Source organism: Brassica napus, chromosome A3 (assembly GCF_020379485.1).
Source record: "Brassica napus cultivar Da-Ae chromosome A3, Da-Ae, whole genome shotgun sequence".
NCBI classification, from domain to species: domain Eukaryota; kingdom Viridiplantae; phylum Streptophyta; class Magnoliopsida; order Brassicales; family Brassicaceae; genus Brassica; species Brassica napus.
The window spans coordinates 24,357,353-24,374,259 of NC_063436.1; the positions used below are offsets into that span (position 1 = coordinate 24,357,353).

Below are 16,907 nucleotides of genomic sequence, written 5' to 3' on the forward strand. Positions count from 1 at the left end.
ATTATAGTGATTTAATGCATTTTTTAATACGTGAAAACTCTAAAAACTCTATCTTTTAAAAACGGAGGGAGTTTAATCTATTTATTGTTACTCTGAGTTCCTCTTTATTTATTACGCTCTCATCGATACCAATCACACTCTCAGTTTCTTATAATGTCCAGCACATAAATACGAAACTATTTAGCTCTCTAGTCTACTCGGCATTTGTAATATTTTATTACGTGTATTTTAATATTTTTTATGATTGTACGTAAGTCGAAATCACAACGCAACACGGAATTAATTTAAATATAACATTAATATTAGTTACATATATTGACGTATTTTTTACACATATACGGACTTTCAACACATTAAACAAAACGAAATGCTAAATACAACTTTTAATCACGTATGCTTGGATATTAAACTAATTACTGTAGGGTAAAACTGGAACAGAAAAATATGGATCGACCACAACCATAGTGCTACTCCCAACAGAAGTATCACAAGAAAACTCATTGTAAAACGCTCTTGCCTTCCTTAATATAAAGCTTATGGAACATTTCATGTACCACAACAAGCTCAAATGAGCAACTTCACGTCTCAAATCTATGTCTTTCGTTGGGATGATCGACTTACCGTCGTCTTTGTGGTTGCATATGGACAGCTTCCCGTGTTCTTGTTGTGTCGACTCCTCTTCTTTAACTGGTTGATGTTCCATAAAGAGTAGTGAATTAGTAAGAGGGTCTGAATTGTTTAGGTCATTTTGATAGATTTCCGTAAGCGTTTTCCCAGGAAAAACATTGTTGAACATGTTCTCGCTTATGGATTTGGATGGTTGGGGCTTGTTTTGGTTGCATCTACGAGGTTTTCTGGTCGAAATTGAGATTTTGGGGCGGTGGACTTGACCGAGGGTGACGAATTTAGTAGCCATGAGAGTATTTGCTATATGGTATAAAGTGATTGGTTGTGTGAATTGCTATTCACTCCTTTCTTAGGATATTTATATGCACACATCTATACATACCCATTACATAAATGTATGGCATGTATATGTGTTAAAGGTTTGGTATAACTGTAAGTTTTTTTACCTAAAATTAAACCAAAAAGCTGTTGATGGGTACGTTTTACAGGGATGGGAACTAGAAAGTGATAAGTTGGTCTAACCGTCCAATTTTAATGACGAGTCACTGTCAAGTTTTTTCTTAGATTTAGACCAGGATTATCGCAGTAAGTTTTTTCTTAGATTTAGACCATGATTATAGCAGTAGATAAAGGAGTTTCATAGTGTGTAGGCTCCGCAAAAAATGTTAAAAAGCGGTGACATAAACCACCAAATAAGGATCGCTTGTTAAGGATCGCAGACCCTACCGACACGTGGCAACCCGCGACTGATTCGATTTTTTTTTTTCAAATCAGACAAAATAAAAATTTAAGAAACCTGTAACGGTTTTTACGATAATCCTGCTCTTAAAGTATATTCTAAAGTATTTGGTCTAAATTGGTGAAAAGAGGGGTCATGAAAGGTGGATAAAATGAAATGTACTTTCCATTAACAAGTGACTTTACCTCTTTCACTTCACAAAATATTTACCTACAAATGACTTAATTATGGGATTTAGACTAATCACTCACACATTGTTTGAGATATAATGAGAAGAAGAACCTAGAATCTATGGAATCTAGATACGAACGGATGTAGAGAGTGAGAATGGTCCATACCACGAGCGAATAGTTTGGTATCTGTATGTGTTTTCCATTGTTCTTTTCACTAAAAAGCATGTGGTCTTACGTATTTTCATGTTTTCCACGGGTCTAAATTGAGATTTTGATATGAAAGGTTTTTCTCTAAATCAGTATTTTTCATGTTTTCCACGGGTCTAAATTGAGATTATGGGTGGGGGGGGAGGTGGACTTGAGCCGAGGATGATGAATTGAGTAGCCATGAGAGTGTTGAGTGTGATTGTTATATGGTAATTGGTACGAAGTGATTGGTTTGTGAATTGCTCTTCACTCCTTTCTTAAGATATTTATATGCACACACATCTATATGTATATGGTACAATATGGTATATTGGTATGTATATGTATTAAAAGTTTGGTATAAGTGTAAGTTTTTTTTTTGGCTAACAAAGTGTAAGGTTTTTTATCCAACAATAAACCAAAAAGCTTCACTTGTTGATGAGGGATGGAAACTTAAAAGCGATAAGTTGGTCTAACCGTCCAAATTGTAATGAAGTGGCAATTTTAAGCTTTCTCAATCTTTCGTTGTATATTGCCTAACAATTAAAAGGCAAAACCTATATATAAAGAATACTTAACTACATAGATTGTTTTCTTCTAAACGTGATGTTTTCTTGACATATTTCTAATCGGTGATATTTATGAATTATAAAAATACATATTAGTCTTCTACTCTTCTCTGTACATGCTCAGACCATACGAGTAAACTCATGTTCTCATATAATGAGAAGTGAAATCGCATGTTCTCGGACTAAATATTCAATTTGCAGGTCCGTACTGTACGGAATGTGTTTGATGTATGAAGCTAAGGATGATTCTATAATTCTATGTGACATACTACGCATACATAAACTGTACATATTATAGTGTACCTCAGATCATGTGGTTGCTGGATCTAAATTGGTGAAAAAGAGGGGACATGAAAGTTGGATGAAAATGAAATGTACTTTTCCATTGACAAGTGACTTTACCTCTTTCACTTCACAAAAAGTTATAAATGATTTAAATACGGAACCTAGAGTAATTTTCATTCACAAGGTATTTGAGATAACAGAAGAACAAACTAGAGACGAACGGATGTAGATAGTAAGAATGGTCCATACCACGTGATAATAGTTTGGTAGCTGTATATGTGTGGGCTTACATATCTTGTATGTTTCAGAGATCCCCAGCTTTCAGGGTAATTGACTCTCAACTTACCCAAAACTTAGGTTCTTTTCAGTCGTCCCAAGTGTGTACAAGTTACTCATTATCCGATCCATACTAGGCCTTAGGTGAAAGAAAGTGACAGATATTAATATATCCATAATACAATTTATTGGATAATGGCAAGTAATCTGTGACTGTGGGTAGTGTATTTTTTTCTTCATGCATCCAAGAGTCCTAACTTTCGCCATCTTCTATATTGAATATGAGTAGTTAAGTATTAAAGTATATATTTTCCATACAGTATATGTACATCTAAAACAATATTTTCATCAGCTATGTATGGGTTTGCTCCATCCCTTAATGTTTGCTTGTGACTATGCTCTCTTTGAATGCATACCCATCAATAAGTGCTGTATAATGAAAAACATTCGGTTCCAAACCCTCCTCCTTCATCTCCTCGAGGAGGAGTTTCGCTTCCTCAACAAGGCTAACTACTGACAACCCCTTTATTAGTGAAGTATATGTAGCACAACTAGGTGAGATTCCTTTGATTTTCATATCTTCGCTGAGATGAAAGGCCATTGATAGCCTCCCACTTCTACAATATGCTCTGATTAGATGATTATAAACAACACTATTTGGCTGCGCGTTCTTGCTCATCATCTCATCAAACAGTTTCTGACCCTCTTCTGCTCTTTCATCTTTACAACATCCATCTATCATGATTCATGACTGAATATGTATTAACATCTGGAAGCATACCGTTCCGTTTCCAAGAAAAGCTGTATAACCTCCTCGACTTTATTCAAATCAAACATCCCACGGATCAATATGCTGTAAGTATGATTGTTAGGCTTAAGTCCTCTCTTAGCCATTTCATCCATAAACGTAAAAGCTTTTTCCAATTTCCTCTTTCTGCAAAATCCAGAAATCAACAAGTTATAAAAATGTGTATGTAATAAATCCACGCCCTAATATCTCTTCTCTAATCCTAAGAGCTTCCTCCAGCGTCCCTTCTTCACAGAGTCCATGAAGCAAAGCATTTGAAGTCTTTGTGTCTACTACAAAACCTTCCGGCCTCTATTAAACCATCAATCAAATTTCTTACCGTGTCGTATAATCTGAAGGAGAAGCTAAGCGAGTCAGAGGCTTAGTTGAAATAAATCTTAAGCAGTCTTGGGTTAGCTTTGGATCGTAAGTCAGGGAACTCATGAGGCGATAAGATAGTTATGAGTTGTTTAGACTGCTCATAATCTAGAGATATCTTAGACAAACAGCCTCGGATAACCATGCCGATCAGAGGAAGCTTCTTCGGAGTTACCCGCCAGGCGAGGCTTCTGTTGCAGGTAGTGGCGCTTTAGTACGTAGCTTCCGCGGGAGAGTCTCCTCATATCCATGGGAGATAGAGCGAAATGTGAGGAAGTCACTTCGAGGGAAATTTGATAAAAGCCCATGATAGTGATAGATATCTTGTTATGATAATAACACGAACTTGGATATATATATACACATTATATAATTGGGCTGAAAGATGGAAACTTTTGACCCACCATAAAATTTTGTATTGTTTTTCGTTTCATTACTCTTCACAAACATTTCATTACTACTAGATTTTTTAACCGCGCTACGCGCGGATAAGATATTATATGTATTTCTCAATTCTAAAAAATAATGTATAATATTGTATTATATTATTTAAAAAATATAAAATATGACTACATAACATAAATATATTTTTTAAATTTTCTTTGTGGAAATCATTATGTTGTTTGATTGTTGTACTTGATTCAAATATTTGCATAGATATTTGTGATAGATGAATAACTATATTTTTATTATCAGTAAATAATATATATTTATTATATAATATAAGAAAAATAAAATTATTTACTTTTTAAACAAACTTGTCTCATGTTGGGGACTCGGTTATAGACATATCATATACGAATGAGACATTTTTACAGTTATCAATCTTCTTAACATTGAAAAAACAAATCTACATATCAAAACAATATCTCATACGATCTATTTGTGGAATAATTACTCTGAAGAAATTGAATTTAGGCATCAAAAAGGACTGAAAATGTATGTGCATATATGTTATCTAAGTCTGCTTCACAAAGTACTATTCATAGTTCATATATCATTAATGTCCATCCTATTTTTTTGTCCACCATTTCTTAAACATCTTGAAATAACTGATGCTAATTAATAATAAACTTTTTGCTGGAAAAAAATCAAATTTGTCTAATTATCGCTTAAATATTTTATTAATATGGTCTAAGAAGCTTTTAAGTGATATCATAGTTTAATTTATTAGTTTTTTTGTTAATTTTTAGAGGTTTTTGTATTTAAGATTTTTTTCCATATTAAGCTTCTATTTCTTTCACAGAATTGATATCATAAAAATTACCATCAAATCAGTTTTACTTATTTATTATTTTGTTTTAACAAAAATACACTTTTAAATAATTTAATTTAAAATAAAATTATATATTAATTTGCTGTATTTTAACAATTTCATTGATTTAATTAATTTGCTTTGGTGGATAACTGAAAAAGTTTTCATATGAATCGGGGAAAGTAAATTTATGTTGTTATATTATATTTATTTTGTGTATATAGAATCTATATATAATTCTAGTGTAATAAAGAAAGAACATTATTTTTTTGTAACTTCAAAAAGATACATTATTACAATTTAAAATGAATCAAAATTGAAGAAAATGGTAATTAAATATTTGTAAATCTAATTGTTTAGTTGGATTCTCATGAAAAAAAAATCGATTGGTTAAACAAATGTTTCAAAATTTGTTGTGGTATTGTTTTGTCTATAAATTATAAAATTTATTGAATTAATATATTTAATTATTGCATCCTTAAATAATATTTTATTAAGACATTAGAAAAATATGTTTTGAGTTGTTTTGTCAAATTGTACAAAAATCTATGCTTTTTCATATTTGTAACTTCAAAAAGATACATTATGATAATTTGAAATTAATCAAAATTGAATAAAATGGTAATTAAATATTTGTAAATCTAATTATTTTTTTATCTTGTTTAGTTGGATTCTCATGAAAAAAAATCGATAGGTTAAACAAATGTTTCAAAATTTGTTGTGTTATTGTTTTGTCTATAAATTACAAAATTTATTGAATTAATATATTTAATTATTGCATCCTTAAATAATATTTTATTAAGACATTAGAGAAGTATGTTATGAGTTGTTTTGTCAAAATTTTACAAAAATCTATGTTTTTTCATATTTGTCACGAAAATTTATATGTTAAACTTACTTTTACAAAATTCTTAACTTTGTCACGAAAACAAAAATCTATGCTTTTTCATACTTGTCAACGTTCTCACACTTTCTAAGAATATATTAGCTTAGTCACTTACTTATTTTTTTTTACAAAATAAAGTATCGGAGTCTTGAAAGTTGAATTCATATTATTGTAAATGTACATAAGAGTTTGTGATTATATACTTAGTGGTTCTTGTATATGTGTTCAAGAAAGTTTCAATGGCTTAGTGGTAACTGTCCTATATATATATCATACTAACCCGGGTTCGATTCTCACCTTCGCATTGTTTTTTTATTTTTTACGAAAAAAAAGAGATGACATGGCAATTTCGGGTTCTCTGATTGGTTGATTTTTCTATCCTATGTGGACACCCTCTCCATGGCTTATATCCCCCTTTTAGTATAGTATAGATCTATGTTTTTTCATATTTGTCACGAAAATTTATATGTTAAACTTACTTTTACAAAATTCTTAACTTTGTCACGAAAACAAAAATCTATGCTTTTTCATACTTGTCAACGTTCTCACACTTTCTAAGAATATATTAGCTTAGTCACTTACTTATTTTTTTTTACAAAATAAAGTATCGGAGTCTTGAAAGTTGAATTCATATTATTGTAAATGTACATAAGAGTTTGTGATTATATACTTAGTGGTTCTTGTATATGTGTCCAAGAAAGTTTCAATGGCTTAGTGGTAACTGTCCTATATATATATCATACTAACCCGGGTTCGATTCTCACCTTCGCATTGTTTTTTTATTTTTTACGAAAAAAAATGAGATGACATGGCAATTTCGGGTTCTCTGATTGGTTGATTTTTCTATCCTATGTGGACACCCTCTCCATGGCTTATATCCCCCTTTTAGTATAGTATAGATTGTTTTCATTATTCTATAAAATAATGCTAGACCTAGATGTTCAGGTATCCATTAGGATTCATATTCGGTATTGTGTTTTCAGGATTTTGGTTCAATCTCCTAGGCTCTATTAGAGTTTTATATATGTTCTGTATAGATTTTGTCTTTGTATAAGATTCATTTTGAATCCTGAATCCAATTTTATTTTAATTTGGGTTTGGCTATTAAGATAATTTTATATATAACATCAGAATAAACATGAAACTGAGTATTTTTATTTATTTATTTAGGTTTTAAATACTATTTTCATGTATTAATTTGGATCTTTTTTTTGTCGAGGATTTATTTAGATATTACAATTATGAGAAAGATTACAAAGACGATTCGATAACCGACAATACTACCTGCCTTATTAGGATCTACACCTAACCGCATAATTTGAGCCGTCCTATGAAGATCACGCCTGACCGGATTTACTTGCACCATGTTGAAAAACTCTTGTAAGCCTTTCTTCCGTAATCGCATAATTGTTGAATAAATCGCTTGCTCCGGGAATTGAAACCTGGATTTCCTGTGCAATCTGCAAGAAATTGCATAGTCTGGGATTTGAACCCCAGAACTGGGTGTAGAAGCTTTTAAACCTTAACCAATAGGCTACGGTGCTTCCACTAATTTGGATCTTCAGATTCAACTTTTTAGATTATTTTGGTCTCGGATTTCCGTTTGAATTCATGTTGGATTTGGATAATACATATAACTCAAAATATCATCTTAGATTCGAATATTTTTTTTTAAATCAGATATGAATTGAGTTTTCTTTTTGTTTCGGGTTCGGTCTAGATCTCGGATTCAAATATAAAATATTTAGAATCACGTAGCTATAAACTATAAACTTGTCAACAATTCGCTCACATGAAATCATAAGAGTCAAGAGTTCTACGGAATTCTTCATAATCACAGGTTCTAAGAGCATGAGCATTGGTGAATCCCACTTTGGATTTCACCAAATTTTTTTAATATTTTTTTGTGGGCCCATGAGCAGTTATGAACCCGAATTTATTGTTTTCTGCATTAGTGAACCCGAAGAAAGAGTTCATAGGAATAAAATAATAATATTTTTTTAAATTAAAAATTATTGAGAATACATGAATAAAATATAAAAATGTATTATAAAATTGATGAAATCATTTAGAGTTTTGGAGTTTAAGTTTGTAGTTTCAAGATATGTTTTAATATTTTGGTTTGTGTTTTCAAATGTAGAAAAGCTATGTTTTAAAATTTTATGTTGTTTCTTAACTTAAATTCAATTCATAGAAACATTTTGTTCGATGATCAGTCTACGCATTCAACAAAGGAATTAAGTTCGAGAATGTTTAACTTAGCATAAAAGTTCACATAGAAAAACCATTCAAGTTTTACAAACCGAAATACATAAGTTGATAAGTTGCTAATGAAACAAAAAAAAACAAGTTAAGATGATAGAGAGGAAAGACCGCAAAAGAACCATCTAATTTCGTGAGGTAGAAGCAATGCTACCTGTAGAAGAAGAGAACACAAGTTAAAACAGTAGCAAAGTAGTAACATTGAAGATATAGACAACACAAACAAGTCAAATGAGAAGACTTACCATCGATTCTGCTGAAGTGGTTGATCAGTAGTTCAGCACACTCCTTCCTTTCCGGACATACACACAGTAATGGAGTTGTCGTCCCGTCTCCAACCACGTTGAACACAAACAAATCTCCGTTGGTGCATCTGTTATCACGACAGAACTTTCTCCACCCTCTGCTGATGTAATATGCGCCGTCTGATTCGCTAAATCCGAAGCGCGCAGTCCATGACTTTCCCTCCTTGTTGACAAGTTTGACCTCTTTGCATTGTTGGTTCAAAGCACCACACCTCATAGCTTCCACATGAAGAAACTACAAACACATACATAACATCAGCCAAGAAGCAGTACTAGAAACAAATAAATAACTAAATTTTACTCACCATTTTGTCGTCCTTTTGATTTGTAGCAGTAACCTCAGCCAAGAAGCAGTAGTCGTATGAGAAAGTAGGAGCATCATCCGCGTCGGCTTCTTCCTTAACGATGTGAGGATGTGTATACTGAATCTCACAACAGCTAGGACCAAAAGGAGTCACATGAAAGACCATGTCTCCTTCGTGTTTGAAGATGACAATGTCACCGATTCGAAGATCATGTGCTTCGGTGAACTCTTTCCAACCTTTGGTGAGTGTCCTGCCTTCTCGGATCACTTCCCAAATTTTATCCGAAGCGTCCGATCTTAGCTTCCATGGTTTATTGATCTCAGCTCCTTGTATGTGTTTTGAGTAGAAGTCAAGTGGTATTGCCTGCAAGTAAGAGAAGGAAGGAATTGTTAAACATAAATCCTAAATACCAACATACAAAATAAGGAAAAATAGGCTTCAAGAACTGAGAATACCACGCCACTTTGAAAACCAGGAAGAAGAGGCTTGAAGAAATGAGGTTCTCGGGGAGTTTCCATCTGCAACAATCGAGTTTCAATTACATGTATTAATCAAAAATGTGGTTTGTTTTTCCATTCAAGAAAGCATACTGAAGCTGTTAATCGACTAGTAACCATTGATGCTATCTATATTACTATGTCAAAAATTCGGTTCAAAGGTCTAATTCTATCATGCATGAAAAAATTCTAAATGAGCCAAGTCCGGTTATATTCATGTCCTATGTATAGTTCTATGATTATGTTCCTGTCCTATGCATGCAACTATAGACCACACAAGAAGATTATGTTTTTGTCCTATGCATGCAACTATAGACCACACAAGACCACACAAGAACACACAAAATCGACAATATTTAACACAACAAAATGAAAAAATGCAAACTGAAATCGAACCTTCCTAACGATTTAAACAAAAAAATGCAAACCAAGAACGGAAAATCGATTAGAAATCGATGAGAACAGAACCATTAAACATACTACTACTCGATTTAGATCCCTCACCAAAAACTCCCAATATTTTTTTTTTCACAATTCGATTTAGATCCCAAAGAAATGAACCTTAAAACATAATAATGATGGAATATGATTAAACGAACTCTCAATCGAACTCCCTTATCGATTAAGAACCCTAAGAAAAAAACCCCCAAATCGATTTTGAATCACACAATTCGCAATTCGAAAAAACTCCCCAAATCGACTCTAATCCATATTTAATCAACTATATACTCACCTTAGAGCGTCGAGAACAGAGACCGTCGTCGATTTGATGGACAAAACCTACGAAATTCGCCGTCGCACCAAAGATCGCCGCAGGGATGAGAAACCCTAGCTTTTTTGAGAGAGGAGAGAAACGCAAAATCCCGTCTTTCCACAACGTCAACGCGGAATCGACCAGCCAATCTGTGCGTGACGCGTGGCTTGAACTCGCCCCTTACGGGTTCATAACTAAGGCCCGGTTCAGCGATATATACCCATTTTATATTTTCTTTTAATTGATCGGGCCTAAGATCCCGAACCCATGACCCTCCCATAAACCGCTGATGCGGATGGTCTAAGTGTTTTCGTTTGTTTAGCCTTAGCCACATAAAAATGTAGCTATATAGTAGATAATTCTACTAGTGATGTGCAAACTGCAATGAGGCAGTCGTTGTAATACCATCCCAACCTGCAAAATCATATGTTTTAATAGCATTAAGCTCCGTAAACCTTTCTAAGTTGTAAACACTAGTGTATCATGGGCATCTTTAATAATTTGAAATTAGGTTTTTATTTATCCATATAGGCTCCGTTGAACCCAACTGTTAGCTGCTCTGATACCGTGCATATTGCTCTACGTTAAAGTTGGTTTCGTCGAAATTGCTCTATATTTGCTATCTGTAAATTTGGAGGCAATGAGATACTAAAAGAAAGGAGACTTGGTAACAAAAGTAAGTATGATGCAGCTGTAAGTCTTTGTCTTTTGTCTTTACTTCGTCTTCAGTTGACGAAACTTTCATTTCCTCAGCGAGAATCCTCTTATTTAGTGAAAATGTTTATTTTATTGGTTCTAAAGTGAAGTGTGGTATCATTTCTGCGTAGGAGATTGTAGTATAACGTGTTTTCTGGTGGCTATAGCTGCAGAAAGTCACCCAATAGAAATTGCATGGGTTAAGGACAACTTGCAATTAAAGTTTAATTGACAAAAGAGGCAGAAGAGGTGTCCATATACATGCTTGATGTCCTACCCCAAACAACATAGATCTTGAAAACTTTCAAATTAGAAGAAAAAATATTTTAAGCAAGACTTTAATAAAACATCACTGATGAAACATTTTATTTGATACTAGTCTACAATTTTTTTTTTACATTATTATAGAAACAATGGGTTTTTCCCATCTGAGAAAATCTTCAAAAAAATGAAAAAGTAGAAATATCGGAATTTTTTTCTTTTTAGGTTTTAACTATATAAATTTTATATATCTGGGTAATGATTGATACTTAAGAAACTGAGTTTAACCCCCAACATGACAAGGAAAAAGCATAAGTAATACGATTATCATATGTATTTCATTTCTGGACAAAACTAAAACCTGTTTTCCAAAGAGAATTTCTTCTCATATGATCGAGTGCTTCTCATCTCAGTACACTATATATTTAGCATTTTTTATTTAGAATCTAGATTGTTTTATCATAATATCTAGATTTTATACTATATTTATCTAAGAAGATCTCGTTGTAGTAGTCATAAAAATTATCAAAACTTTTCGGTTTCGGCTTAGTAAATAATTTTGATTATTGGTCCAACATAAAAATTCAGTCAAAAACAAGTTAAATAATACAGCATGGCCTTTTCCACTTTGTAAACTATTATTTTTATTGTTTTAATTTTAACTTATTAAAAGGCGTTTACTTCTTTTTTTTTACTTTCATTGAGGGTTCACTTTATAAATGGGACCTTCGTATAGTCTGAAACTATCGGGTAAACCGAACCATGTCTTCTCATGCCTCTTGCATCTTCCTTTTCCTTTTCTCCTTCCTCACTACTAGCTTCCGAGCTACTGCTGAAAGTCCCTATTTCTTTCACCATCTTTGTCGGAATACTACAAGGTATTCATCGAACAGCATTTACTCCACCAATCTCAAAACACTTCGGTCCTCTCTCTCTTCCACCAACGCCTCATACTCCACCGGATTCCAAAACGCCACGGCCGGACAAGCCCCAGATACGGTCACCGGACTTTTCCTCTGCCGGGGAGACGTCTCGCCGGAAGTTTGTCGTAGCTGCGTCTCCTTTTCCGTCAAAGATATCGTAGCCAAGTGCCCCAATCAGAGAGAGGCCACTATCTATTACGACGAGTGTATGCTCAGATACTCTGACCAGGATGTTTCCTCGAACCTCACACTCGCGGACGATTTTTTGATGTATAACGATTACAAAACTGCACCTAAGGATGTAGACCTGTTCAAAAAAGTGGCGTCGACCACGATGATGGAAGCTGCCTTTGAAGCGGCGAACAGTTCTCGATATTTCTGTACGAGAAAGGCCAAGTGGATCGACTTCAAGGATTTGTACGTCCTGGTTCAGTGCACTCCTGATCTGACAAGAGACGACTGTTTGTTCTGTCTGCTACAATCCATAAACGGTTTGAATTTTGAAAGTATTGGATCAAGACATCTTTCTCCTAGCTGTAATTCAAGGTACGAGGTTTACAAGTTCTACAACGAAACCGAAGTTAAGTCTCCACCACCCCTAGCTTCGTCTACTACTCCACGACCTAGTTAAGTCTTTCTTCTTACTTGCTTTTGGCCCCATTTTTTGAAATAATCACATACAATTAGAGATTTTTTTATTTATTAATGATTTTATCCTTGTGATTGATTTTATATTAAACAAATGGTCTTCTAGAAGCAGGGAAACGTGGGAACTCGAATGTGTTAGCCATTGCCATCCTTGTGGCTATTATAATGACTTTGCTACTTTCCATAGCTGGTTATTGTTTCCTTGAGAAGAGGAAAAAGAAGACTTCTGATAATGCACCAACCTTTTATGGTTAACATTTGAATGATTAAAAATCTTAATTGAGTTTGATTAGTGATTACTATCACTGATCAGTCTTTTTTTTTTCCTTACTGATTACTACTATATTTATTGTGCACCAGGAGATGATATAACAACAGGAGACTCGCTGCAACTTGATTATAGAACAATTCAAGCTGCAACAAATGATTATTCAGAGAATAATAAGATTGGGCAAGGTGGATTTGGCGAGGTTTACAAGGTATAATCGGTTATGTAATCAGGATTTTAGGGGCCAAAATCAATATTGGATTATTTTTATTTTATTTAAATTTTGCTATATAAATTATTATTTTATAGAATTTTGACAAAATATGAATATTTATCAGAAATATAATTTCTATTATGATAAAAAATATTATATCTTGAAAATAAAATTATATGAAATATAATAATTAAATATATCTATAAATATGATAAATAAAATTATAGTTATAAATTAATACAGTAAATGTAGAAAATGTTATTATATAAAGTGATTTAAAAATAAAATATATTTGAATAAAATCACCAAAAACAAAAAAGCTGTTAAATACATAAATTTACTATAATGGATGAATTTGTAATTAGTAAAATAAACAATAACTGAAATACATTCTTTAAAGATTTTTTTTGTAAAAATTATTACCATATATTGTCAATAATTTACTAAATTATAAAGGACTTATTGATGGGTTCACCCCATAGGTTACCTCTAGGTTCACCAACCAATAGAATTGTGTTATTTCATATTCGAAATATTTTAGAAAAAAAAACAAAATAATGTCAACTTATATTATGTTTTTAAAATAAAAAGATAAAAAAAACAGTAGTAGTTACAAAAAAAAAAAATCGTCAGCAAAACAATTTTAAACTCTAAATCCTAAAATCTAACCTTTGGATAAACTCGAAACTCTTGAATAAATCATAAACTCTAAATCAAAAACACTAAACACTAAAACACTCAAGGATTTAGGATTTAGGATTTAAGATTTAGGGTTTAGTGTTTTAGTGTTTAATGTTTTTGATTTAGAGTTTAGAATTTATCCAAGGATTTAGGGTTTACCCAAAAGTTTAGGGTCCATGATTTAGGGTTTAGTGTTTTGTTGACGACGTTAAAAGTATTTTTTTATAATTTTTTTGTAACTATTGTTATTTTTATTTATTTTTTATTTAAAAACATAATATTACTTAGATAATATTTTGTTTCATTTTTAAAAAAAATATGGAATATGAAATAACACAATCATATTGGTTGGTGAATCCAAAAATAACTTGTTAAATACACCTCTTTTTCTATGCCTAAGGCACCGCTCTGGATACTACCACTAGTATACATTATTAACTGCACAGACCTGACGCTGTATATTTTTCTCTGAAATTTTGTGCCAACCTATTTAAATAATTCGAATGATGCTCATATAAATGGATAGGGTACATTTTTGAATGGGACTGAAGTTGCGGTGAAGAGACTGTCAAAATCATCAGGCCAAGGTGAAACAGAGTTCAAAAACGAGGTTGTTGTTGTTGCAAAGCTTCAGCACAGAAATTTGGTAAGGCTTATGGGGTTTTCTCTAGAACGAGAAGAAAGGATATTGGTCTACGAATATGTGCCCAACAAAAGCCTTGATTACTTCCTCTTTGGTCAGTAGCATTTATTGATTTCTTTCGGTGAATCTTTAGACTTTTTAAAAAAAATTGGGGACACCAATGTTTAAATTTACCATGAATATACAAACATAGACCCTACAAAGAAGGGTCAGCTATACTGGACACGGCGATACAAAATCATTGAAGGGATTGTTCGAGGGATGCTATATCTTCATCAAGATTCACGGCTCACAATCATTCACCGTGACCTCAAAGCAAGCAACATCCTCTTGGACGCAGATATGAATCCAAAAATCGCTGATTTTGGAATGGCAAGAATCTTTGGAATGGACCAAACTCAGGAGAACACAAACAGAATTGTCGGTACCTAGTAAGTCATCATACACATTACTTCTCATATTTAAGTTGATGTTTGTAGAACATGATTTTGTCAATATACTAAATTTTGGTGAGGATTTCAGCGGTTACATGTCCCCCGAATATGTTATACATGGCCAATTCTCAATGAAATCCGATGTCTATAGCTTCGGAGTGTTAGTTCTTGAGATTATAACTGGTAGGAAGAATAGCAGCTTCTACGAGAGAGACGGTGCACATAACTTGGTCACATATGTAAGTTGAGGCAACCATTTTTTCTATATATATATTTTTATCACAAAGCAGTTTTTCTATATATTATTTTAGTTTAATATATACCTCTCTTACTATAAGCAACGATTGCAACAATTAATTGGTTGATTGATATTATAGGCTTGGAGACTCTGGACTAATAAATCAGAGTTAGATCTTGTGGATCCAGTTATAGTAGATAATTGCCAAATGAGTGAAGTGGTTCGATGCATCCATATCGGTCTTTTATGTGTTCAAGAAGATCCTATAGAGCGTCCGACCTTTTCAACCATTTTGATGATGCTCATAAGTAACAATGTGATTTTACCAGTGCCTCAACAACCAGGGTTTGTCACTCAGACTAGACGGAAAAAAGATCTGCCTGATTCGAATCAATCTGCCATGACCAAGTCTGGTATAGGGTCTGTTGGTGATGCGTCTGGTCACTGATTTCTATCCGCGTTGATTATGGTGTTAACCTTCACGCTTAACTAATTGGTAATTATTGAAAACACGTGTTGTTTTTGGTTGTTAAAAAGTTCAAAACTTGTTTCAGCGACCTTTAATTCGGTACGTAGTAGTTTCGTTTTGATTTGGTTTTATTACTCTCTGTGTTTCTAAAAGTATGATGTTTTTAAAAATTTTGATGTTCCAATATATAAAATATTTTTATTTTTTTAGGTAATTTTTATTTTATTAAAAACTGTGTATCCATTCATATTTTACTAGTTTATTTTGTAACTGGTTGAATATCATTAATTTATAATATTAATGATACATTCTAGACAAAAAGTAGTTTTCTTAATATGTGTATTTCTACTTAAACATCTTATATTTAGGAACAGAGGTTATAGTTTTACAAAATCAACATTTATGTGATTTCTCTCGTATTCTAAATTTGGTTGAGTGGCGAATAAGCACAATTCAGACTCGCATCTAATAATGAATAAAAAATCTTATCACCTTCAGGAATAAACCTTTAGCATTTGATTCACGTGGAAACAAAAGGATTCAGAGAAGGCGCCTTACTAACATTCGTACCATTTTTTTCTGGTCAAACTAACATTCGTACCTATCACTCGTTGTGTCCATAATTTAATTAAATCCATCTTTCAACCTTTCTCTAGCATTCCATTATGTTAATAGTATATTTGATTACGATTGCATATATGATAAAAATGGAACATAATCGGTGAAAAGCTTTAATTAGTGACGCAAAGAATCGGTAACCAAGTAAGCTGTAACTTTCACATGCTGCAGTATCATTATTGTCCAGTAGTCATTTGTTTTTCCTTCTGTCGGCAAACGATTCTGTAATCTTATAAAGTAATAAATTTTCAACAGTTTGATTCTATAGTAGAGATTATGCAACATTGATCTAAGAGACAAAACAATCTTTGGGAACTAAATCTTGCAACATTTTTACTAAGTTATTAGCTTTTCTTTTGATGAGCATGAACTTGTAACAAAGTTTAGGTTCAGCTAGGAGCCTAGGAGGGAGATATTTTCAATATATATATTGCATGCAATAGCTTGATGGTGTCTCCATTCTTGAAGCGTATGAGGGTGAGTGTTGCTGACTAGAGCTGGCATTTTGAACTCTTTGAATCTCCACAAAA

General features: G+C 32.8%; 4 protein-coding genes across 4 annotated transcripts; 1 reads left to right on the forward strand and 3 right to left on the reverse strand.

Annotated features, from left to right (window-relative positions):
* Positions 1–276: 276 nt before the first annotated feature.
* On the reverse strand, positions 277–971 carry BNAA03G44010D. The gene has a single exon (XM_013860332.3). It carries the CDS (start codon positions 914–916, stop codon positions 410–412), a length of 507 nt encoding a protein of 168 aa, XP_013715786.1. The 5' UTR covers positions 917–971; the 3' UTR covers positions 277–409.
* A 2,260-nt stretch (positions 972–3,231) lies between these two features.
* On the reverse strand, positions 3,232–4,328 carry LOC106419588 (pentatricopeptide repeat-containing protein At4g19440, chloroplastic-like). Its single transcript, XM_013860405.1, has 3 exons — positions 4,150–4,328; positions 3,637–3,789; positions 3,232–3,568 (listed from the first exon to the last, which is right to left on the reverse strand). The coding sequence occupies exons 1-3, from the start codon at positions 4,326–4,328 to the stop codon at positions 3,232–3,234; spliced, it is 669 nt and encodes a 222-aa protein (XP_013715859.1).
* Positions 4,329–8,548: 4,220 nt separating this feature from the next.
* Positions 8,549–9,650, reverse strand: LOC106419589 (B3 domain-containing protein REM7-like). The gene is made up of 5 exons (XM_013860406.3): positions 9,624–9,650; positions 9,489–9,551; positions 9,034–9,396; positions 8,669–8,963; positions 8,549–8,577 (listed from the first exon to the last, which is right to left on the reverse strand). Exons 1-5 carry the CDS (start codon positions 9,648–9,650, stop codon positions 8,549–8,551), a joined length of 777 nt encoding a protein of 258 aa, XP_013715860.3.
* A 2,319-nt stretch (positions 9,651–11,969) lies between these two features.
* LOC106419525 (cysteine-rich receptor-like protein kinase 15) lies at positions 11,970–15,973 on the forward strand. Its single transcript, XM_013860326.3, has 7 exons — positions 11,970–12,790; positions 12,919–13,062; positions 13,173–13,291; positions 14,502–14,712; positions 14,812–15,049; positions 15,141–15,291; positions 15,430–15,973. The coding sequence occupies exons 1-7, from the start codon at positions 12,004–12,006 to the stop codon at positions 15,736–15,738; spliced, it is 1,959 nt and encodes a 652-aa protein (XP_013715780.1). The 5' UTR covers positions 11,970–12,003; the 3' UTR covers positions 15,739–15,973.
* The last annotated feature ends 934 nt before the right edge of the window (positions 15,974–16,907 follow it).